We start from the raw sequence: 13,463 nt of genomic DNA, 5'->3' as shown, positions 1-13,463 counted from the left end.
GCTACCATCATCCTTTCCAATAACAGACATTGCATCCCATAACATTGCACCAGTTTCCTTAAAGAAAACCTGAACTGAAAATTCAAATTCAAAATAAACATACACAAGTCATACTTACCTCCTGTGTAGTCTACTCCTCAATCTCGTTTTCCTCTCCTGCGTCCTGTTTATCCACTGTGATCAATGGAATTCTCTGTCCTCCGTTTTGAAAATGGCCATTACCCCCTAACAGCTTTCTGGTCAGCACACAGTTAAACTGTAACATCGCCCACTTGAGCCATAGGGAAACATGGACACATCAGTTCTCCTCTCAGCTGTAACTGGCAGCCACTGATATATCTGATAGCAACTGATCTATTTCAGTTCTGACAAAATGTTGTCAGAACTGGAAGGGATCATTGTCAGAAGAAAATGGTGAGCTTCTGAGAGGAACTGATAGCAAGGTAACTATGTAATGTTCTTTTGAAGTTACCTCATGTGTTTATTTGAAAAAAATTTACTCAGTACAGGCTCCCTTTAATGAGAGTGATGGCCCTGTTGGTAACGTAATTTGCAAGTGTGTTGTGTACCTGACGTAGGTGTCGTTAAGGTTACAGTGCACTGCCTGCTTATTGTGAATTAACCTCATCATCAGTTACAGCTAACATCACAAATATACATGATGGTGATCTAACAGATCTGTTAAGGAGTAAATTAGCAATTTCTCACCAAAGTTGGTTTGGCACTCGGACTTCCTGCCCTCTTGGTCTCCTCGGCAGATCATCTGTGGCTGTTGCACCTCAGTGCCGGTTGTCACAGTTCTTGTTACAGAATTCTGTCCGCTGTTTGTTGTGCCATTAAATATCAGGTCAATGTTTGCTGCAGGATTCCCTCCTGCCCAGGAACAATTAAATCGCACGGAATCACTAAAGGCTTCTGTCCCACAGGTGATGACTGAAGTGACCGGAAACCCTGGAAAGATATATTGCTATGAAAAAGTATTTGTCCCCTTCCCAATTTCTTTTCTGTTTTCTGTTCCATGTTTTTCATACCTATATGTTTCAAATCATCTGACCAATGTAAATGTTAGACAAAGATAATCCAAGATACCACAACATTCAGTTTTCAAGTGAGATTGTATTTCTTAAAGAGGAACTGTCGCGGAAATCTTAAAATTTAAAACACATGCAAATAAGAAGTACATTTCTCCCAGAGTAAAATGAACAACTAATTACTTTTCTCCTATGTTGCTGTCACTTACAGTAGGCAGTAGAAATCTGAAATTACCAACAGGTTTTGGGTTAGTCCATCCCTTCATGGGGGATTCTCAGCATGGCCTTTATTCTTTATAAAGACATTCTCTGAAAATTATTGATACAAAGATGCTGGCCAGCCTCCCCGCTGTACACTATTTTGGCAGTCGGATGGAGCAAGTGCCATTCACCAAGTGCTTATAAAAATAAAGAAAACCCTGAGAACCCCTCTATGAGAGAATGGGCTAGTCCAAAATCTATTGGTAATGTCAGATTTCTACAACCTACTGTAATTGACAGCAACATAAGAGAAAAGTAAGTTATGGCTCATTCTACTCTGGGAGAAATGTACTTCTTATTTGTATGTGTTTTAAATTTTAAGATTTTTGCGACAGTTCCACTTTAAGGAAAATATCCAGACTTATCATTTTACCATTAAAGTGAACCCGAGGTGAAAATAAACTGATGAGATAAACAATTGTATTTATCCTCCTACTTAGTTTCTTTAGATATCCTATGGTTTTATTTTATATTTGCACATTTACAAAGTAAATTGAATGTTTTGTTGTATCTGCTCAGTGGCAGACTTTTAAGTGTCCCTGAGTAAAAATACATGAACTATTGACCTTATTTTATCTCTCTCCAGTTGAATTCGGCCAGGAAAACTTACTTTTATGGCTGTAATTACTGTATACAATATGGCTGTAATAACTGTATGACTGTACAGTGGGTTGCAAAAGAATTCGGCCCCCTTGAAGTTTTCCACATTTTGTCATATTACTGCCACAAACATGAATCAATTTGATTGGAATTCCACATGAAAAAGCAACACAAAGTGGTGTACACATGAGAAGTGGAATGAAAATCATACATGATTCCAAACATTTTTTACAAATAAATAACTGCAAAGTGGAGTGTGCATAATTATTCGGCCCCCTTTGATCTGAGTGCAGTCAGTTGCCTATAGGCATTGCCTGATGAGCGCTAATGACTAAATACAGTGCACCTGTGTGTAATCTAATGTCAGTACAAATACAGCTGCTCTGTGAGGGCCTCAGAGGTTGTCTAAGAGAATATTGGGAGCAACAACACCGTGAAGTCCAAAGAACACACAAGACAGGTCAGGGATCAAGTTTTTGAGAAATTTAAAGCAGGCTTAGGCTACAAAAAGATTTCCAAAGCCTTGAACATCCCACGGACCACTGTTCAAGCGATCATTCAGAAATGGAAGGAGTATGGCACAACTGTAAACCTACCAAGACAAGGCCATCCACCTAAACTCACAGGCCGAACAAGGAGAGCGCTGATCAGAAATGCAGTCAAGAGGCCCATGGTGACTCTGGACGAGCTGCAGAGATCTACAGCTCAGGTGGGAGACTCTGTCCATAGGACAACTATTAGTCATGCACTGTACAAAGTTGGCCTTTATGGAAGAGTGGTAAGAAGAAAGGCATTGTTAACAGAAAGCATAAGAAGTCCAGTTTGCCACAAGCCATGTGGGAGACACAGCAACCATGTGGAAGAAGGTGCTCTGGTCAGATGAGACTGAAATGGAACTTTTTGGCCAAAATGCAAAACGCTATGTGTGGCAGAAAACTAACACTGCACATCACTCTGAACACACCATCCCCACTGTCAAATATGGTGGTGGTAGCATCATGCTTGGGGGTGCATCTCTTCAGCAGAAACAGGGAAGCTGGTCAGAGTTGATGGGAAGATGGATGGAGCCAAATACAGGGCAAACTTGGAAGAAAACCTCTTGGAGACTGCAAAAGATTTGAGACTGGGGTGGAGGTTTACATTCCAGCAGGACAATGACACTAAGCATAAAGCCAGGGCAACAATGAAATGGTTTAAAACAAAACATATCTATGTGTTAGAGTGGCCCAGTCAAAGTCCAGATCTAAATCCAATCGAGAATCTGTGGCAAGATCTGAAAACTGCTGTTCACAAACGCTGTCCATCTAATCTGACTGAGCTGGAGCTGTTTTGCAAAGAAGAATGGGCAAGGATTTCAGTCTGTAGATGTGCAAAGCTGGTAGAGACATACCCTAAAAGACTGGCAGCTGTAATTGCAGCAAAAGGTGGTGTAACGATCGGTGTCAGAACCAGAGAGAGAATCTGATCCTTGGCGATCCGCAGTATCCCCAAGAATACAGATATACCCGATTATTGAGGATCTGCGGAATCGTCAATAATCAGATATGTCTAACCTCTAGACACCAGGGAGAGTGTAAGTGTTTGGTGCAACAGTAACAACTCTGAGTAAAGACCACCAGAGGAGCTGGCGGCCTATACTCCCGAGGAATTCACCCCTGAGCGGTGGGTGATATTCCTGTAGCCTGTGGACCCCTGAGCGAGGGACCAAGGCTGGGACGCAGGAAGCCCTGCTGCTAATATGTAAGGCTTTGCCCTGAACTGGGCTAACGTAACACAGTAATAACACAACCTAGTCTGGGTGTGAGGTCCGTATTCACAACACCCTGGAACTAGTCTGGAATATAACATAAATGATAATACAGTTCCCTAGTCTTGGGTGTGAGGTCCGTATTCACAACACCCTGGAACTAGTCTGGAGCATAACATAAATGATAATACAGTTCCCTAGTCTTGGGTGTGAGGTCCGTATTCACAACACCCTGGAACTAGTCTAGAGAATACACAGAAGATACACAGTATTCCTAGTCTGGGGTGTGAGGGCCTTGATCTCAACACCCTGGAACTGGTCTAACAAATAATACCATTCAATTAATACTTTAAGCTATCAAGAATCTGACTCAGTGTGGATTCCCAGCTCCAGCCGGTTCTGGCACACTGTCGGGTCTAGCTAAGGTCTGAGTGCCTTCACGCAAGTGTTAGCAATGGCAGACAACCAGCAACTGACAAGCAGCAGAATATATAGTTGCTGGACTCTGCTGCCCCGCCCGAACCATTCAGCCAATCATGAGTCCTACAGGAGTCATCTGACCTTCCTGATCAGCTGACACTTCCCCTGCTGGTATAAAGGTCCTGCATTCAGGCCCGCGTGTGCATAGCTCTCCATCTGTCTAGGTGCACTAACAGACCCAGCCACACCAAGCACACGCCGCCGCATGCAAGCACCCGCTCTGCTGTCAGGACATGCTGCGGCTTTTCCGCATTCCACCATATTACCAGACACGTGTCCATGCGTGCAAACCGCCGCTTTGGACGCGGAATCAGCCGCCTCGTTCTTGGCATATGCGGCGGCTTTTCCGCGTTTTCTCACAGGTGGTTCTACAAAGTATTGACTCAGGGGGCTGAATAATTATGCACACCCCACTTTGCAGTTATTGATTTGTAAAAAATGTTTGGAATCATGTATGATTTTCGTTCCACTTCTCACATGTACACCACTTTGTTTTGGTCTTTCACATGGAATTCCAATAAAATTGATTCATGTTTGTGGCAGTAATGTGCCAAAGTGTGGAAAACTTCAAGGGGGCCGAATACTTTTGCAACCCACTGTAATTACTACATTCCCGACAAGGTACCCATAAGACAGAAGCATTCACTTCCATGCCCAAAGATTAATTCTTTCAGGGCTCGTTCACACTAGGGGGGTTTTCGGCCTTTTTTCAAGCAAGGTGATTTTAAAATTTTATTTTATTTAATTTGTGCAATGATTCCCTATGAGAAGGTTCATATCAGCGCAGTTTATGCGCTGTGCATGCAGCAAAGCTGGTGCCTGTACCATTTTGGGGGCGATTTTGCCTCAAAGGAAGGTATAGGAAAAACCCAAACGCTCACAAAATCGCTTTGTTCAGCAATTGTGTTCGCGTTTTTAAGAATAAATACATTGTATTTATTCTTTTCTGGGTCAAAGAGATCACTTCCTGATTTGCGTCAGGGAGTGAATTACAAATCAGCTCTGGAAAAGTGCTTAGAAAAGCGCTTTTACCAGAAACGCAGCGCGCAGTGGAGAGCCGAAGGGTGGGGGGGATGGGGGGAAGCACACAAAAATGCAAAAGACTTGAGTTTGCGTTTTCGTTTTCAGTTGTGAATGAGGCCTCAGGCAGCAAAATAAAACAAGTACAGTAAAACAGCCTGGTTATTAATATGTTTAGCCCTCTACATACACCTGTTTATCTCATCATGTCACATGTTTTCTCGGATGACTATAAATGCCCGGAGAAACCCCCCCCTCCCCCCCTTAAATATATGAAAGCCATACTCAACAGAATCTCTGGAGACCGTCAGGGATTTGCACATGGAGCTGTAGTGCTGCAAACTAAGAGCAGTTGGCACCAAGTTCCTTCATGCGCTTTATCCACTGCTGTAATCACAATACCTCAAATCAAATGCAAAACCCACTGGACACCTTAATAGTTTATTAGCAGGAATATTTAACATATGTGTTTAGCATTAAATGTGGAAATCTTCAAATATGATGTTTTTGGTTTTTTTAGTAAAAACAAAATATTGCATTTTTTTGTGTGCTGCACCTGGTTTAGTGATCAGACTGGAATGCCGCTCTTCTGTTGCAGCAGACAAGTCATTGACATTACATGAATGCATCATGTGTTTTATTCCCATCCATGAACTCCCCCACAGACAGTTTTTAGAACTATTTTAAAAGAATCCACGCCCCAACCCCTCCTACTGGTGATGTGCTTTGATACTGGGAGTGTTGTTACAGGGGCTTGGCAGAGAGTGCACATAATTCATGTGTTACACGTGAAGATGCAAACACTGCCTTCCCCCATGTGGCCGCAGTTCAGCAGCCAAATGAATAGGAGCCCATGTTAGCTGCTGCGCTATGTGCTATTGTTTGTGAATATGCGCGAGATGTGAGCCAGCATCTCAGAGGGCAAGGGGTGAGGTCATATACTGTGTGAGTGGAGCTTAACATTATACACATCTCTTTTCTTTTTGTTTTCAGTTTAGATTTACTTTAAAGGAAGTCCAGGGGAAGGGCAAAGCAATAAGTCAAATTTGTCCTGAGAACAGAGGGCAGGTAGGTACCCTGTCTTTAGTAAAATTGGGCACGAAGCCCAAGAGGTAAATTTGGCACTGCCATTGGACACAATGCAATTTACGCACAAACTGGGTAATCTGGTGACTGTCTGCTGAGGACTTCGTCCACAGATTGACTATAGGATAGCAGAACTCCGGACAGAGGCAATGCTTTAGCGATGGGTGCTTGGCCTGACTCTCCTGCTGATCCTGTGTCTCTAATACTTTTAGCCACAGCCCCTCAACAAGCATGCAGACCAGGTGCTCTGACTGAAGTCAGACTGGATTAGCTGCATGCTTGTTTCAAGTGTGTGATTCAGCCACTACTGCAACCGAAGAGATCAGTAGGACTGCCAGGCAACTTGTATTGTTCAAAAGGAAACATCCATATCCCTCTCAGTTTAGGAGGTTACTCACCTCGGTAGGGGGAAGCCTCAGGGTCCCAATGAGGCTTCCCCCTCCGCTGTAGCTGCAGGCAGTCCAGCGCTGGCTCCCCGAAGTGTCCCGCAATCTGGGCTTGACAAGCTTGACAAGGCTAATATATTTACCTTCCCGACTCCAGCGGGGGCGCTGTTGCAGCTCTCCGCACGGAGATAGGCAGAAATAGCCGATCTCTGTCGGGTCCGCTCTACTACGCAGGCGCAGGAGACTTGCGCCTGCCCAGTAGAGCGACTGACAGCGATCGGCTATTTCCGCCTATCTCCGAGCGGAAAGCCGATACTGCGCCTGCGCTGGAGTCGGGAAGGTAAATATTTACATCCCCAGGAGCTTTTTCGCCACCTTTGTGGGGCGGAGGAGGACGGGGGAAGCCTCGATAGGATCCGGAGGTTTCCCCACCCGAGGTTTGTACCCCCCCAGGGGAACTTTTTCTCATTACAGGTTTTCTTTAAAGGAATACTGTAGGGGGTCGGGGGAAAATGAGTTGAACTTACCCGGGGCTTGTAATGGTCCCCTGCAGACGTCCTGTGCCCACACTGCCACTCACCGAAGCTCTGACCCCGCCTCCGGTTCACTTCTGGAATTTCAGACTTTAGTCTGAAAACCACTGCGCCTGCATTGCCGTGTCCTTGATCCCACTGATGTCACCAGGAGCGTACTGCACAGGCCCAGTATGGTCTGTGCCTGTGCAGTACGCTCCTGGTGACATCAGCAGTAGCGAGGACACGGCAACGCAGGCGCAGTGGTTTACAGACTTTAAAGTCTGAAATCCAGAAGTGAACCGGAGGCGGGGCCGGAGCATTGGTGAGTGGCTGCGCGGGCACAGGATGTCTGCAGGGGACCATTAGAAGCCCCGGGTAAGTTTAACTCATTTTACCCCGACCCCCCTACAGTATTCCTTTAAGCAAAGGATAAGTAATGTGATTGTTTGGTATCGCCTTGGCCCACCAGCTTCCCTGTTTTCATACAATACAATGTGAATATCCTGAACATACTTATTCCCATCATTTACTCAGATCATTTTATTGTAAAGTAAGAATTAGTTAGTATCTGATACTTACAGGCTAAGTTCAGGCTCACGGCATTGCTGAACTCAGTGGTTGAGCTGTTGAAGGCCTCACACGTAAAGTTCCCGGTGTCATTCCTAAAGATGGGGCTGATGGTCAGAGTGGAGTTTGCTTTGGAGAGATCCCCAGTAATCTGATAGCGGCTTTCTTCAGGTAATGCCTCTCCTTCCAATTCCCAGAAATAACCGGCATCAGCAATCTGTGTTCTGCAGAACAGCGCCACCGAATCCTGCCCCTCCCAGAGCAGTCCTGTCGTGTTACTGCTCAGTGTTGTCGTCCCAGAGGCTGGAAATACAAATCAAGAAGCAAACTTAAATAAGAAAAATCTCCAAGATTCAAACAACAGTAAGAACTTCAAGAGGCACTTTGATAAAAAAAACCTGTAAAATGTGAAATGCATTTTGTACGCAAATGTTTTTAGATGCGCAGTACATTTGTACCAGAATAAAATGTGCTGTAAGGGCTCGTTCTCACTTGAGTGGGAATCGTGCGACTCCCGCTCAAGGCAAACCGCTAGCGTTTTTTTAAAAACCGCTACAACATGTAACACTATGGCAGTGTTCTCACTGCCACGTTTGCGGTTAGCATTAACCGCAAATATGTTACATGCAGCGGTTTGCCGGCGATTAGCGATAGTGATTAGCATGCATAGCACCGATAATCACCATCGCTCCAAAACCGCCGCAGTGTCCAGTTATTTTTCCACGCTAATGGAGGAAAAAATCACTCCCGTGGTTTTAGATGTGAACGGACCCTTAATCACTTTCAAATAAGAGGCAAGCCAGTGCCAAAGGGGGAATGTGATTATTATTGTTTTTTGCATTTTTTTTTTATTGTCTTTTTTTTGTGGTGTGTCTTCTTTACATGTTTTTTTTAAGCAGTTTATGCACTTGGGAGGCGGGGTTTGGGGTGTGGGTGGGAGCCGTTTTGGTTAGACCTCAGGAAGGGAGTTTGTGTGTGGGGGGCGGTTAAGGTAGAGCTCCCACTGTCCCTCTTTTGGAGGGACAGTACCTCTTTGGGAACCCATTACCCCCGTCCCTCTTTCTTCCTCATTTGTCCCTCTTTCAGGACTAATGTACAGATCTGTGTGTGTACATATATGTATTTTTCTACTGAGAAATGTGTTTAATTAACTCTAAACTTTATTCCTATCCTTTTAATTTATATTTTTCTTATTTTCAAATGATAATATGAAGGAAATTGAACAAGGATAGAAAGGATCTGTGTGGTTTGAATGGCAAAACAACATATTTATCTGATAAAAATCTTTATGGTATACATGACTACGGGTGTGCCGGGGGCATGATTAGGGGTGCGGCAGGGTCGTGGCTTAAGTGTCCCTCTTTCTTATTCAAAAAAATAGAGAGGTATGGTTAAGGTTAAGCATCAGGAAGGCGGTTTGTGCTGGGATGGTGGGGGTGGGGGTTGGTTAAGGTTAAGCATCAGGAAGGCGGTTTGTGCTGGGATGTGGGGGGTGGTTAAAGACAAGTTAAGCATCAGGAAGGCAGTTTGTGCTGGGATGTGGGAGGGGGGTGGGTGGTTAAGGTTAAGCATCAGGAAGGCGGTTTGTGCTGGGATGTGGGGGGTGGTTAAGGTTAAGCATCAGGAAGGCGGTTTGTGCTGGGATGTGGGGGGTGGTTAAGGTTAAGCATCAGGATGGCGGTTTGTGCTGGGATGTGGGGGGTGGTTAAGGTTAAGCATCAGGAAGGCGGTTTGTGCTGGGATGTGGGGGGTGGTTAAAGTTAAGCATCAGAAAGGTGGTTTGTGCTGGGATGTGGGAGGGGGGTGGTGGTTAAGGTTAAGCATCAGGAAGGCGGTTTGTGCTGGGATGTGGGAGGTGGTTAAGGTTAAGCATCAGGAAGGCGGCTTGTGCTGGGATGTAGGGGGTGGTGGTTAAGGGTAAGCATCAGGAAGGCAGTTTGTGCTGGGATGTGGGGAGGGGGGGTGGTTAAGGGTAAGCATCAGGAGGGGGGGTTGAGCAGGCGGTAGAAGGTTAAGTCTAGGTGCCAGGAAGGAGGCTTGTGCGAGGGGGGGAGGGTTAGGTTTAGGAGTCAGGAAGGGTGCTTGTGCAAGGGGGGGAGGGGCGGGTTGTATTAGGGGGGGGGCAGTTAAGGGTTGGCACCAGGGAGGAGGGTTCTGTATGAGGGTAGGGTTAGGTTTTGATGTAGTACAATATTGTTAACATTTATCAATATTCTACTATCAGCAATTTCCCTGCGCCCGAGTTTCCCCTACACCTGTTTTTCTGTATGTAGAAGGAGAGAGATGAAGCGCCGGCACTGCTGTAAGTCACGTTTTATTTAGGTCAGCAAAACATCAAAGTGCGTATACATGCAGGCATGAAGACATAATTGTGAAGACGTAATTGTGAAGACACGTACCCCTTGGTGGATGATGGTGGCGTGCTGGTGGGTGCAGAGGGAGGAAGAGCCTGACGGCCGTTTCGCGCTATGCGCTTCTACGGAGGCTGCAAATGAGGATATGGGACACGCAGCTTAAATACATTTACTAGGCGGCGTGCGGCGTTCTACCGCTGAATGTCCCGCCCCTCTATCATCACTGGTCCTTCCGCCTCGGCTGCGTACAGCGGAAGCAGCTCGAGGCGGATGACGTCAGGTATTCCCCAGCGACGGTGGCCCGAATAGGGAAACACTTAGATTAGGTTTCCCAGGCAACAAATGTATCTCGGGCCACCCCGTCATCCGGGAAGTTATACTGCCATCATGTGGCATGTTTTGTAATTGCAGCTTCATAGACGACCATACGTGCAAAGTGTGACACATGGACAGAGGGCATCATGTGATGAGCAAGTATGTGCTAAAACCATGTAAAAAATTTGGGACTCTGAATGGGCCCTATAAAGTGCAAAATTAGTGCATGGATAAATATGTGAACAATATGTAGCAACCACAAATTGTGTGTATGGGATAAGGCCATGAGACATGCAAAACTGGGATCATGGCAAGGAGGTGCTAAAAACATCCATATTTGTGTGTGATGCACCCTGCACATATGGCTGTGAACAAACCTGAAGTGATGATTAAAATTGGGGAGAGGGGAAAAAAAAAGAAAATTAATTTAATTAAAAACAACAACCAATCTGGAACGGCTATTTGGAGGAAAACAGGAGGGGGAGAGAAAAGGGAGAAAAATTACCCAGTGTTCTGGACAATATATCCTCATCATATTTGTATCTTTAAATTATATCTTAGAAGCAGGGAGTGGCCATTTTTTGTCAGGGAGTAGGCAGACATATATGTAACTCCTCTGTAGGGGTATTATTAACATTCAATGTGTTCAAAAAGACAGAGATAGACTATAGCTAAGGGCTCATGAATGCACATGGCCCACAATTATCATATCTGTGGGTCCAAAAAACATGCAAGGTCCGTGTGATCATTCATGCCCAGGGGGCCCATCGCATCAGACTGTAATATTATCCGTGCTTCTTCTCTCTTTAGAATTCTTTCCCTGTTGCCTCCACGTCTCGGGGGCAACACATGTTTCAAACCGGCAAAAGTCAATTTTGTGGGGTCCCCCTGATGGACTTCTCTAATATGGGTAATGACCCGAGTGGAGCCTTTGCCTGATTCAATAGAATGGAAATGCTCACGATATCTCCTTGTGAGTGGCCTCGTGGTCTCTCCTATATAGAATCTGCCACAGGGGCACCACAACGCATATACTACAAACGACGTTTGACACGTGATGAATTCCCGGGTGAAGCGCGAGAGGGGACCCACTTGATGTCGGGAGCCAGTGGCCATAAACTCGCACGACACGCACCTACCACACCGGTGGTTTCCCTGTGGCAGATGGTCACTTAACCAGTTCCCGTTCTTTTGCGAGATAAACTCGCTCCTAGTGACTCTGGATCCAATTGTTGGGGCCCTCCTATATGTGGTTGCTACATATTGTTCACATATTTATCCATGCACTAATTTTGCACTTTATAGGGCCCATTCAGAGTCCCAAATTTTTTACATGGTTTTAGCACATACTTGCTCATCACATGATGCCCTCTGTCCATGTGTCACACTTTGCACGTATGGTCGTCTATGAAGCTGCAATTACAAAACATGCCACATGATGGCAGTATAACTTCCCGGATGACGGGGTGGCCCGAGATACATTTGTTGCCTGGGAAACCTAATCTAAGTGTTTCCCTATTCGGGCCACCGTCGCTGGGGAATACCTGACGTCATCCGCCTCGAGCTGCTTCCGCTGTACGCAGCCGAGGCGGAAGGACCAGTGATGATAGAGGGGCGGGACATTCAGCGGTAGAACGCCGCACGCCGCCTAGTAAATGTATTTAAGCTGCGTGTCCCATATCCTCATTTGCAGCCTCCGTAGAAGCGCATAGCGCGAAACGGCCGTCAGGCTCTTCCTCCCTCTGCACCCACCAGCACGCCACCATCATCCACCAAGGGGTACGTGTCTTCACAATTACGTCTTCACAATTATGTCTTCATGCCTGCATGTATACGCACTTTGATGTTTTGCTGACCTAAATAAAACGTGACTTACAGCAGTGCCGGCGCTTCATCTCTCTCCTTCTACATACGGACTCTCTGATGCCTGAGCACGCATGTTGTCACCAGACTGTACCTGACTGTGTGGTATGAGCTGCCTCCCCCTCTCCCTCCATCCCAATAGAAGTTTGTTGTCTGCAGTGCCATCGTTTTAGCATTTCCTTCTTTGCAACCAGTTTTTCTGTGATTGCCCCATTTCCACCTCAAATACTCATGCTGAGCAAGCATTTCCTAGCCACCCCCAAAAAAATATAGTTAGACAGCATAAGATTCAGGACACCATAATAGCCACTCTATACCCTGACTATCAGGGTCCAGCGCTAGAGGATCATCACTTCCAAAACATAAAAAAAAAAAAAAAAAAAAAAAAAATATGTTCCTGTGAAGCTTATGAGAAACTCATAAATTGCAACTGATGCAACTCCTGATCTTATTACCTCCATCATGTTTAAATTGTTATTTGTTCCTTTGTACTGACTTGTTTTTAGCTCTGAATTGTTTTTAACTCTGCCCTTCATTATTCAGGAACTTTTTGTTTTGTTTTTTTGTTTTTTTTAGCCTAGTTTGAAGGCATGTCCGGATTTACATCACAGGAGCCTATAGGCACAGATGTACTCGCACCCTAGATAGAGATGGCTGGAACCTCAGATTTTGGGTTCGCAGATCGTGGACGCGAGTTTCCGCAATAGTTTGAGTTCGCGCAAACCAGGCGAACCGCCATAGACTTCAATGAGCAGGTGAATTTTAAAACCTACAAATACTTTTTCTGGCCACAAAAGTGATAGAAAAGTTGTTTTAAGGGGTCTAACACCTGGAGGGGGGCATTCCAGAGTGGGATACACGCTAAAAGTCCCGGGGAAAAGTATGTATTTGACGCAGAGCAGGGTTATAATCCCTAAAGGGCAGAAATCACATTGCATTCCTAAATTGGAGGCATAAAGTGTTTTAAAACATCTTGCATGTGTAGACATGGATCAGGTAGTGTACTGTAAGTAGTGTACTGCTTCACACTGACAGACCAAACTCACTGTTTAACGCACCGCCGCAAACAGCCGCAAAGGGTTGTCATTAGTTGATCTCAGGACATAAATGTGTGTAATACCTGCCGACGAGTGCTGACCTGTATGGTGCCATAAAGAACTTGTGCTGTGTACAAACACCTGTGCCTTCTCAAATTGTGAATGTGAAAGCAATCAGTAATCCAACAAAACTGAGAAGCA

The 13,463-nt window shown here is 45.3% G+C and overlaps 1 protein-coding gene across 1 annotated transcript in view; it reads right to left on the bottom strand.

The window, feature by feature from the left end:
* The window catches only part of LOC137521756 (carcinoembryonic antigen-related cell adhesion molecule 1-like), a 45,234-nt gene that overhangs the window by 12,511 nt on the left and 19,260 nt on the right, over positions 1 to 13,463 (bottom strand). Inside the window, exons 2-3 of the mRNA XM_068241439.1 lie at positions 7,706 to 7,996; positions 709 to 951 (exon numbers count right to left, since the gene is read on the bottom strand). Coding sequence (XP_068097540.1) covers positions 709 to 951; positions 7,706 to 7,996 — 534 coding nt within the window. The remainder of the gene's footprint in view (positions 1 to 708; positions 952 to 7,705; positions 7,997 to 13,463) is intronic.

The sequence above is a fragment of the Hyperolius riggenbachi genome, chromosome 6 (genome assembly GCF_040937935.1).
Source record: "Hyperolius riggenbachi isolate aHypRig1 chromosome 6, aHypRig1.pri, whole genome shotgun sequence".
NCBI classification, from domain to species: Eukaryota; Metazoa; Chordata; class Amphibia; order Anura; family Hyperoliidae; genus Hyperolius; species Hyperolius riggenbachi.
The sequence above is the reverse complement of the archived record's forward strand: the minus strand, read 5'-3'. Positions and strand labels throughout refer to the sequence as shown.